Source organism: Gallus gallus, chromosome 1 (genome assembly GCF_016699485.2).
Source record: "Gallus gallus isolate bGalGal1 chromosome 1, bGalGal1.mat.broiler.GRCg7b, whole genome shotgun sequence".
NCBI lineage: Eukaryota > Metazoa > Chordata > Aves > Galliformes > Phasianidae > Gallus > Gallus gallus.
Window position 1 is genome coordinate 190,200,930 of NC_052532.1, and position 12,412 is coordinate 190,213,341.

General features: G+C 41.3%; 1 protein-coding gene across 6 annotated transcripts in view; it reads right to left on the reverse strand.

Annotated features, from left to right (window-relative positions):
- Nucleotides 1-12,412, reverse strand: part of SYTL2 (synaptotagmin like 2) — a 53,007-nt gene that overhangs the window by 31,761 nt on the left and 8,834 nt on the right. For all 6 annotated transcript variants that reach the window (XM_040647155.2, XM_040647156.2, XM_424045.8 and 3 more), the window contains exon 2: nt 10,490-10,934. In XM_040647155.2, coding sequence (XP_040503089.1) covers nt 10,490-10,590 — 101 coding nt within the window. In that variant the 5' untranslated portion in view covers nt 10,591-10,934. The remainder of the gene's footprint in view (nt 1-10,489; nt 10,935-12,412) is intronic.

The following is a 12,412-nucleotide window of genomic DNA, read 5'->3' on the forward strand; positions in this document are numbered from 1 at the left end:
GGTCTGCCACAAAGGCAGACTTTACTGCAATATACAGTAATATACAAATGCAACACATAGCATTATTCTTACATATAAATTTAGCTTCAGAGACTACTTGAACACTTATCTGAACTATAAAGACAACCAAGATACAGCTTCTTTGCAGACACGAAACCAAATGATCTTATGGCTACGCTAAGTGTGTACTTTCCTCTTTTCTACTCCGCAATTTGCTTTATTGTCCTCTGAATGCTGACATTTCTTACAGCCTGGATGGTTTATTTTTGTTTGCTTGTTTGTTTTCCCAGAGTGTTTTACTCTGGAAATGAGGTGTAGTGTCTTAGAAGAAGCTATCTCAGCATGCTATTTCCATCTTCTAACCTGTTACTTCCCTTATTTTATTAAGGCAAATGACACTTAGCCTTGTTACCCTCAGAGCATCAGTTGAAGTAACTTCAAAAAGATGTCTTGTTCTGATCATCTTGCAAGCCAAGGCAGTCCAATAATGGCAGATTTTGACTTCATACCTCCAAAGGCCAGTTTTCCCAAAGTTAAGGCTGAGATAAGTTATCAGGGCAGCACAGGAAATCTGTGCCAAAATCAGGTCCAGGGCTTGTTCTGAGGCTCAGAAGATGCCTTTGAAAGCTGTTCATGTGGTACTACATCTATACACATTCTCCAAAACTATACTGGATGCATACTACCATTTTTTAATAAATTCTTATGCAAATGCAAGGAATGTCTTCCTTACAGAAGAAGACAGCAGTGTCACCTTGCTTATATGAGTCATGCCTTAACAGAATAAGGAGCTGTGAACAATTTGTGAGATTTTCCTTCCTTGTTAGGCATACAACACACTAAGCATACACCTTATACATGGCATGGAGACAAACTGCAGACCAGGAAAGTTACTACACAGATTTAGAAAGTACTTAAAAGAAAAAAGAAAAAAAACGTCAGAATTAATCTACCTTCTCCATTCGTGATTCTTCAGTAAACGAGCTAAAAACACAGCCAAAGGGAGAAAGCAAAGGGATTTACAAGTTACTCAGAGACATTAAGGTTAAAGACATGACACACTGCTATAGGACAGTGACATCTTCCACAGGCCCAACAGCCAAGGTCGATGCTAATTTTATACAGCTCATGAGTTAGAAGAATCTTCTTGTCCAGTCATGCAGCTACAGTCACAGCCCTTTTATTAGGGGTTGCAGATTTGACTGCCAAGAACAGACAATCATTCACAACAGAAAAAGGATACTATGAGCCAATCCCAACCCTCATGCTGAAACAGACAGTTCTCACCAATTGCTCAACTCCTCCTTCATACTAGTATGGCAAGAAATGAAAAGGTTTATATAGTCCCTCCTAAGCAGGAGTAAGACTGCTTCTCATCTTGAATCAGCTACATATAATTGAGGTTGTCAGGAGCCAAGGTCACCATTGGCCTTTTAATGCCAAGATTCACCTGTCCATAGCATTACTGGACAATTTAAAATTTGGCCCTCCCTCCTGCTTACAATTCTGTGCTTCTCAGAGCCAAAATATGTACTTCTCATCAGCTACAGATCTTCCAAGTTGGAGCAGGAACACAACTTCCTCCTGTCCTCAAGCAAATACACTGCTCGCTTATGAGCCAGCTCCTCACTGCTCAGCCCGTTAATGAACAAAGACAGCAGCAGTAGTGGAAACGGCATGCAAGAGCTTTCATACAGAAGACCACTTTTCCCTTTCACCTTCTTTCCCATCTGTTATTTGCCTTCTCATGTCATATGCTCCTTAATGTTAGGGACTGGCTTCTCAGTTGTTTGCTTAGCCTGCAAGCCAGCAGAGCTCTGACCCCAGTTAGTGCTTCGGGGCAGTCTGACAACACATGCCAAGGGAGGTTCTCAAGAGGGAAGGTACTGAGTCACAGGAGAAGCATTCAGTGCCTTCCCTCTGATTAAGCCCTTCTACCACAGGCATTGCTCACTCTTTCCTCCTTTGCATTCAGCCACTGAAACTAGGGTGCAGTAGGAGACCTTCACAAATTAGCTCAACAGATCTACAGAAGTACCTGGTTTGCACTAGGAATGTGATCGTTAGCTTCTAATTGCATGTCACCTGTGGCCAATGCCACGTTATTTTGGTTGGAAGGGAGCATCATCTTGCTACCTATGGAAGTCAGCATACTTCAATTCCACAAACTCTAGAGGCCTTCCAAATATAAGCATGGTCTCACTTTACCCAGTACCTCCTTCATAAATTATGTGTCCATGGATGGAGCTTGTATTTTGAAAAGGCTGATGGAAGCTCATCACTACTAGCTTATAAATTTACTTCATTTTCTCTTCTCACCTTGATAGCTTAAGCACTCGACTTTTGTTAGATTGACTTAATCCTCTCATCATTTAGCCTCTCAGTCCACTCTCCTGTGAAACTAAGAGCAACAAACATCAGAGCTATTCATCTACCGCAAATAAGGAGGCAGATTTTTATGATCAGAACTGTTAGTTTTAGCTCTTGACAGGAAGGAAAAGTTACTGAGAAGTCTATGTTCACCAACACATCATAGACTTGTTGCAAAAACAGCTGCTGAGATTATAAATTACACTTTTTACGACATTGCTTGAGTTCTCAAGCTCTACTATGAGCAAACTTCTGCACTTTAAAAAATAAAAATCAAACTGATTGTACTGTGGGAGTCCATTTCATTGCTATTTATTAGATTTAGGTTGTGGTTTACCTAGAAAGGAATTGCACAGAAGTCAGACTGCAGCTGTGGTTTTCCACTGCTACATTTACTTCCCAGCACCACAAGTGAACTAAAAGCCAACAGTTGATTCTAAGCCAGCTTCCTATTCAACAGAAAGACTAACCAAGTTGTCATTACCTTATTTTTTTCTTGGTGATCAAAGAACAAGTTGGCATCCAGATTACAATTGAGATTGCAGGCTCAGTTTGCCAAATTTGCAATGACGAAAAAATGTAGCAATGACTTTGCACTGTGTATGCATTTGTTCTAAAGTCCCTCAGTGGTCCTTAAAATGCCAGTTACCCTGTGTTGCAGTTTTCAGAGTGAGAAATCCTGAAGTTATATTACAGCCTGTCTCTTCTATAGTAACTTTAAAATGGAGAAAGTGAAGGTATGTGAGTCAAAAAGAATTCACCCTAAAATCCTCTTTTAAAGTGAGGCTGGAGTTCTCCCATTACTTAATAGGCTTTTTCTGCTAGGCCTAAGAGAAAAATCTTTGATGGAAAGACAAATTTTCCCCCCAAGGTGGGTATTAAGTACATGCAGAATTACTTTGAATTTGCATGCAAAGGAACTCTCAGGCACTCTGCAGGCAAAGTCTACACATCATCTATAAAATCGATTGTTTCTCCCTATCTCTGAAACATCTGACAGTGGGTTAAACCATCCCTTCAAGGCAGGAAATCTGCTCTGATATAATCAGTCTACGTCAACCTCTCTATCAGCAAATCCACAACAGTTTATCTTCTACTTTGTAGACTGGTGTGAGAGCTCATTGCATCCTAAAGCAAAGTGATAATGACTTGAGTTTCTTTTATTTATTATTTATATATATATATATATATATATATATGTATGTATGTATGTATGTATCTAGTAATGTATACCTGTATCTAATACAGCTAGACATTCTCAGCATTTTTTATTCCTTCTCTGTACCCTCTTACTCATAGCCCAAATTACAGAGCATTACAGAATCTGCAAGAAGGGACAACTGACATCTTAATAACTTTTTATTGCCTTATTCCTCAATCAACAGCTTAAACTGAGCTTTTTGGACAGGAAAGTGGGAGACTTTTTGTGGCCAAGTAGGTAGCATTTAAATCAGAGCTTGTGTTTGGCCTAAAGAAAGATTTTATTAGTTTTAATTATTATTTAGCTATAGTATTAGTTATTGTTAGTCTCTTGTGCAATCTGCTCTAAAGATGTGAAAAAAGCACCCCAGTGACTGCTGGCAAAACAAACACTTTTTAGAGCCTGATACCACCAACTTATCTATAAGCTCGCTTCAAAAGCCTTCCTCCTGCAAAGGAAATAGCACATGAGAGGAGTAGAAAGCGAGAGACTTCTCAGGAATTTATCCTCATTTCTATTTGCTGTGATCACAACTAAAAAAAAATGGGTTTAGGCTCTGGATCAGTCAAAGAACATGTTTTTATTCTTTTTGTAAATCCATTTAGGAATGAAAGGATATTAGATAAGGCATTTTACATGTCAGAGCTGTGAGTCTTTTTTTCTTCTTCTTCTGTAAGAGTGCAAAACAGCCATAAAACGTTTACAAGTCAAAAGGAACTGTGTGAACACTGCATTCTGCATGAATGTGCTGCTTCAGTCTGCTCATGTCTCAATAAGGTGCAGAAAAAAAGTCTGCTCTGGCATTTGTTTGAGAACTACACCCAAAACATTTATAATGGGCAGATCTGAATGGGTATATGTTTGTTTTTCTTTTTTTTCTTTGTGCATATTAGCTATACACAAGTTTCTAAAATCCATTACTATTTGATTGGTTTAAGTAATAGGTGCAATATAATCTTATACTGGTTGAGGGCTATAGTAAGAATAATAAACCAGTTTGGTTATGCAGCCTTTCCCCATCCCTGTCATCATGATAGCTCATCAGCAACACCTCTAATTCTTGCCTGTGGGGTCTCTCTGGATATGGATGTTTTGCATAGGCAGAAATAGGCAAGAGTATAGAATCACAGAATCATAGAATGGCTTGGGTTGGAAGGGTCACACTGTCAAGCTCAAAATAAGCTTCATGTTACATGTAACGTGTTACATGTTATAAATCATGTAATTAGATACTCTCCAGACAGATGTATAGAATGTTAATATGCTTGGGCATTTCTTAGTTCATGTGAGCCTAACTTTATTCCACTGTAGCAAGACTGTTGAGGTCACAGAGGTTACCTTTTACGGGAGGTAGGAGACTCAAGGTCTGCCAGTCTTCACAGTTCTGTTAGCTTCCACTTCTCTCATTTATTACATACCACTGTTTGGCTTGCTTGCTTGTTTCAAGGAACACAGAAGCTCCAAACAGCCTCCCCTCCCTCTTCATACAAAGCCCAAATAAGGCCATAGAGGAAAAAACCTCACACCCTTCACGATGAAGGAGCAGCTACCCTATGACAATGCATCTTTGGTACTAGTCAGCCAGAGACAACAGTACAAGATGACTCAAACCCAAGGAGGAGAGACTGGTAGAAAGGATGCACATTCTCTTGGAGAATCTGCCCCAAACCCACATTACTAGTATATTACAGGCTCTAAAAACAGATATATAAAGCATAAAAGCAGCCCCAATCAAATGACAGACCACAGGCTATACACAGCTACTATAAATGAGCAGAAGAACCTTCATCATTGAAATTGATGCTGTGTTAAAGAATAGGTTGCATTTTAGGATTTCAGATCTGACACAGTAACAAGACTATCCACTCTGAAGACAAAGGCTTCAGTTTGGCACACAGTAATCATACACAAGTCCCGGCATAAGCACAAAGTGCAGTGGGATTAAGAATTTTTGTACTGTAGGAAACCCAATCATGCAGAGGGAACACTGTACTCAGAGGTTAAAAATCCCTATTAGTGCCCACTATTTTCCATAAGCACGTTCTTCTACCATACAAAATAAATTCCATCTACCTTTCTTTGCTAGCAGCTCCTTGGGTCCAAATTCAGAGAAATCAAAGGTACGCATAGATGACAGTGTAAGACGCCTCAGTCAAATATATGAAGTGTCATTCTGTTTACTGGTCAGAACAGAACAGAGAGTGGATGTACAAATACACTGTGCTGTAGAGCTGCCAGTAAGCCACACACCTCACACCTCTTCCACATGTTATTTTTCCAGTAATTTACAGATACGCAAACTTTTATGAGATAGTCCAAATATATACGTAAAGAAATTTACAAGAAAAAAAAAAAAAGAGAGAGAAATAAAGGTGGTGAGGTGAACATTTTTACAAAGACTTAGCTTTAAAAAGAACCCCCAGATATTCTTCGGGAACATGATCCTCCTAGAAGCTATGTTAAGGCGCATACGAGATAAAGAGGTGATTTGAGACAGCCAGCATGGCTTCACCAAGGGCAGATCGTGCCTGACCAATCTGGTGGCCTTCTATGATGGAGTGACGGCTTTGGTGGATGGGAGAAGGGTGGTGGATGTCATCTACCTGGACTTCTGCAAGGCCTTTGACATGGTCCCTCACCACATCCTTCTCTCTAAATTGGAGAAGTGTGGAATTGAAAGATGGACTGTTTGATGGATTAGGAATTGGCTGGCTTGATGCAGCCAAAGGGTTGTGATCAATGGGTCTGTGTCAGGATGGAGGCCGGTCACAAGCAGTGTCCCTTAGGTGTTGGTCTTGGGACGGTGCTCTTCAACGTCTTCATCAATGACAGATGATGGCATCGAGTGCACCCTCAGCAAGTTCACAGATGACACCAAGCTGAGCAGTGCAGTCAATACACTGGAAAGAAGGGAAGCCATCCAGAGGGACCTGGACAGGCTGGAGAAGTGGGCCCATGAAAACCTAATGAGGTTCAATAAGCCCAAGTGCAGGTTGCTGCACTTGGGTTGGGGAAATCCCAGGTATTTATACAGACTGGGGGATGATCTCCTTGAGAGCAGCCCTGCGGAGAAGGATTTGGGGGTCCTGGTAGACAAGAAGCTGGACATGAGCCAGCAGTGTGCGCCTGCAGCCCAGAAGGCCAACTGTGTTCTGGGCTGCATTAAAAAAGGGGTGGCCAGCAGGGAGAGGGAGGTGATTGTGCCCCTCTACTCGGCTCTTGTGAGGCCCCATCTGGAGTACTGTGTCAAGGTCTGGGGCCCCCAGTACAGGAAGGACGTGGAGCTCTTGGAGTGGGTCCAGAGGAGGGCCACTGAGATGATCAGAGGGCTGGAGCACCTCTCCTATGAGGAAAGGTTGAGGAAACTGGGCTTGTTTAGTTTGGAGAAGAGAAGGCTCTGGGGAGACCTCATTGTGGCCTTCCAGTACTTGAAGGGAACGTATAAACAGGAGCGGGAACGGCTGTTTATGAGGGTGGATAGTGGTTGGCGACCCTGCACATAGCAGGGGGGTTGAAACTCAGTGATCGTTATGGTCCTTTTCAACCCAGGCCATTCTATGATTCTATGATTCTAACATTTGGAAGATGTACCTGAGTGACAGAGCAGGAAAATCAGGTAATTATTTTCAGGAAACAGAAGATGAGCTTTGACAGCAGCTGTAAGACAGCATTTCTGGACCCTTCAGTCTTCTGACACCCCTTTAAACTTGAATGTTCAAAACATCTTTACCTGTGTTGAGCATGCTTTCAAAACTGTTATATCTAACAGAAAATCCATCCTCTAAAATACATAAGTAAATGAAGAAGGACACTCCCTTCTGACTGTCCACAATATAAGAAACACTGTATTGCAAAGTGACTGAATAGAATGTCTGTTAAAGCAGAACAGAATCAAAAACCTATTTGCACAGGGGCTTCCACAGCCACCCACACCCACTGATGGTTATGAGAAAAGTCAGTGCATGTAACACCCAACAGAATTAGGCCCCTGAAGCTGCCTCAGTGATACCCAGTGCCACGACAATGTGTGTATTAAAGGGGTTTGGCACACAGCTGTCACCATCCACCCCACAAACAATTCCACATCAACATTTTCCTATCACGAGCCTCCTTCGGTTTACACAAGGAGCAAAGGATCCAAACACAGCCCACAACAGCGTTCCCAGGAGGTTCTGCTGGAAAGGGAAGGGCTGAGAGCTGCTGTGCAGAACCATGTCTCAAAGGCGACCACAACAACTTTCTGTCGCAGACACACTGGTGCCAGAGGCCCACCATCCCGCCACAGAAGAGTCACTCAACCACAGTTCAAAACTTCACATGCAGGCATATTTCTGTTCCATGTTACTGTCTCCTGACAGAGCTCCAAACTACACAGCTATAAGGAGAATTAATTAGGGGCTAGGCTAAAGCTACCACCAGGAAATCCAGTTATGTGCTTGGTACATTCATTTGTTCAATACCCAAACTCAGCTGGAACAGATGTTCCTGGTTAGGAATAAGGACACTGACAATACAGAAATCAACCATCATTCAGCTCTTCTGTTTTATGCCATTTCTGCCTTCCTCAGCAACAGTGCCATTCAGGGGCTGGCATCTACTCCTGGGGTAATGGAGCAAAGAGAGATATCTTCTTGTCCTAGGGGAAAGAAAGAGGATGAATTGTCCATTGATTTTGCTGGATCATGCCCTTTTGTAAACTGAGATTTCTTCATTACCCTTTTCATAGAATCATAGAATGGTTTGGGTTGGAAGGGACCTTTCAGATCATCTAGTTCTAACCCCTGCTATAGTCAGGGACATCTCCCACTAGACCAGGTTGCTCACAGCCCCATTCAGCTTGGCCTTGAATGCTTCCAGGGAAGGGGCATTCACAACCTCTCTGGACAACCTGTTCCAGCGTCTCACCACCCTCACAGTAAAGAATTTCTTCCTGGTACCTAGTCAAAATCTAGCCTCTACCAGTTTAAAGCCATTTCCCCTTGTCCTGTCACTACCTGCCTGTACAAAAAGTCCTGTGACTTTTGCCTATGAGAAGAAAATATCAGTGTGCTCTTTCTTTCAGAGGAGATCTCAGAAGGGAAGCAGGCATGCTATTCCCAAAATTATGCTGTTCCTGAAACTATTGGCTTGATTCAGACCAACACAAAAGGAGCTGCAGGATGGAGTGATCATCCATTACAGCACTCAACAAACCAGGATTTAAAGCAGACAGCCTAAAGAGGCTCCTTAGTTGGGCAAGTCTAATTGACACAGCTTTACTACACACAGTAGTAGGAGCTGTGAGCAGAGAAGGGACTCCATCAGGTGACCTGTAAAATTCCACTAACAAGGCGCTTAAAGAGGATTCTGTCATGTTACCAGTTTGTCAGCACTCCAGGAAGACAGCACACAGACACCACACAGGGAACAGATTATAACACCCTTCAAACCTCAGAATTTCTTTCTAGACGGAAAAAGACCATGTTAAAAGACTTCCATTATGTATACCTACAAACTACTCTTTGTCAGGGTATAATATTTGCATAATGACATTCCATCCCAGCTCCTGGAATCCTCCAGGTTTGCAAGAATGCTGCAGAATTCAAAATACTACATCTCCTTGGCTGGATATCTATATATTTTATATATTAGAACACTCTCTGAATTAAAAAGTAAGCTCCATGTGCCACATCTATGCAGAAAAATAAGTTTCAGATGTAAGTTTCCAGAAGTTATAATATTCAGAAACCAGAAGAGATATTCTATTATAAGAACAAGCTGATTACAGGCTACTTCAACCTGCAGTCCTTTGCATTTTCCACCACACCCACTTGAGCTACAATTACAAATGGCAAAAACAAAGTTATACAGACAAAAATACATGTTGGCAGCATTTTTTCAGACCACTACTAAGAGTGGCTTTTTGGATTTATTCTTCCCAGGAGGATTCCTTTCCCCAGATGTTTGGTTTTTGTTTGTTTTTGTTCTTTTTCCTCAATCAACGAGGAAAAACTCCAGCCTCAGCACAGAATTATGAACATCAGTTTGCATTACAGCATTTTGACATTTCAGCATCTAAGATTACTTTTTTTGCTATTGGGCCTCTTCTCATTTTGGTTACTGAGTATGACTGAAAAACAAAATCCTCACTGTTGAGCAGTTAGCTATCTGCATTAGCTGAAACCACTACTGAACTGCTATTCGTGCTGGTGCAGATGACTTTCTCAAAGTCAAGTAATCTAGGCAATGCTGTTTTCAGCACTTACATCTCTTATTCATGGCAATTACCCTAATGGTAGCTCTAGGGAAACCTCCCAGCACACAAAACACTCCACAGTACAACGTTCCAAACAACCCATTGCTCCATCTGTGACACAGGGAACAATTTTCTACATTAGCTGTGGTTTGCAAGGACTTCTTTTGGCAATGGAGCATAATGTTGGCACCTCCTGCGGACCATACCACCAATGCTCCATGTATTTGAGGTGTAAATTCCTCACTCAGACATATTCTAACTGCATCTACATTGACTTTTTAGTTTATTTGGGGCACTTGTGCATTTTTTGAAGCAAATACTGCTACTTATTACACATCAGTTCAGTTTCAGTGTTGATACATAGGCAAACTAAGTTGTTTCCAAGGAAACTAATCTAGAAATTCTGTTCAGATGCACACCAAGTGTTCTTGGCCCATAAAGACTTATAAACATCCCAGTCAACAATTAGTTTTCTGGAGGGTAATGAGCCATTTGTGTGGTAGGGGCATTTCATTCAGGGACTACACTAAATCAAGTCTAGAGTAAAAGTCTCTGATTCACATACACTATGGAATACAGAGTTCTCAACCACAGCTGTTTTTCCTACTCCTGTGCTCCATATAATTCAGTATACCAATCATATAGGTCGTCCCAGGCCAACCCAGGGTGCCATGTTCTTTTACCTGACTCTCTCTTCTTCAGCTTTTTTAAGCTCTGCATCCCGTTGCAGCACCTTCATTATTGCCTCTTGCTCCTCCTCTGTTAGGAAGCTTAGATCAATCATCTTGTCTTGAGTGTGTGGGCAGGGGTGAAGTGTCCAGAAAGATCTTAAATCCTGCTGAGGAAGACAGACTTATAGTCTCTCTTAAAGGTATAATAGAAGTCTTTTTCAGCAGGCACTGAGAAAGCTGGACCACATCACTATCAGTGATTTAAAAAACCACAAATATTGCCTTGTTGCAGTTGAGTAAGTGCGTGTTTCCTTAGATTAGAGATTTTGGGGAAGGTGCTGCATTGCTGCTGGCCATTGCAATGATGTTTTCTCAGCTTGTCCTCTCAGCTCTGCTTCTTGGAGTAACAGTTCATTGACCCAGCACATCCGGTGTTTAGGAGCAACCAAAACATTCCCTAAAAAAGAGACAAGGAAGAACGAGCTGTAACATTAGGTATCAGGGAAGTAGATCACATAGGCTTTTTTTTTTTTTAATTAAAAGAAACAAGTTTTTCAGTATGATTAAACCATTTTATGAAGTGGTCACTTCAAGTCCTTCAAGTCAAACCTGTTTTACAGGCCTCTTGAACAAGGTGGTCAGGAAAATACACTGCTTTTGAATATAGTGACTCACACCCTAAAACACAGAATCAAGAGTCATTTAAGTGACAATTTAAAAATAAGTGCATTTTAAGGTACTCTTAAAGTAAGCAGAACAATTTGGATACGAGAAGGAAGGAGAAAATAAAATCAAGAAGACTAGCATATATCCATTTAAAGTAAAAAAAGCATGTAGTCACAAGCATATTATGTACAAGGGCACATAAGAACCTGTGCCTATTGTTATCATACATGGATCAGCAGGAGCCAGATATCTCTGAGGAAAAATTCACTGCTGCTTGCAGTTCTGATTCAGAGTGTAGAGGCTGAGCGGGAAAAAGTAACAAACAAAAACAAAAATAAAATAACAACCAACCACCAACAACCAGCTAACGCTTAAGGTAAAGCTCACGAGCTTGCCATGCTGGTTTATGATAATAGCATTAGCACATTTCTAGGCCACTTGTTTTTGGCAGGCCACCAACCAACCAAAGCAAAAGAACTATCCTTTAAGGACAAGCCATTGAACTTTTGGACCCTACTCCACTCCTAGCAAATAGTGAGCCTTGCCCTCCACACCTGTCTTCCCACTCCAAGTCTTCAAAGAGGCCTTTCTCATTCCAGGAGAACAGAAAGGCAGCAGTCATCACAAGCCCTGAAGGAAGAGCCCTAAGGAAGTAATCAGAAGGCTGCCAAGCACAACGTGTTGCAACAGTGAGATGGGAGGAGGCTGGGAACACAGAGCAATTTGTATGCTCAGGTTGAAGACTTCAGGAGCATGTTCTCCAATTACTGCAATGCCTCTTTCTGAAGGATTTTATCTTGCCTGTGAGAAAAACGTTTATTGCTTGTAAACATTTCTTATTTTTAACTCAGAACAAAAAGCAGTTTTAAGAGATTATTTCTTTAGATTTCCAAATGGGAATTCTACAACAGACTTTCGACCCACCCCAAACAAACAGCACTGAAGGATCAAGTACCATGTTTACAAAGTCAGGTTCTTACAGTAAAACCTTTAAGCAGCAGTTATTAGCTGTTGGATGGAGTCAGAATACTTCTATTCTTCTGACTTGAACTCAAGAGGAAGGGACTGTTTCCAGAAGTATACTGAAGTTTGTTTAATTTACCTTTCCTTTGTACCAGCCCACAGCTCTGGGAGGAAGTTCAGGGTTATCTGTAGTTTCCACAGGCTGCAATCCAATTTAGTTTACAAGATAGGAATTTAACTTTTACTCACAGTATTTTACCAGTAATAGTGTATAATTATGTCAGGAATATGATTCCATGTAGGCTT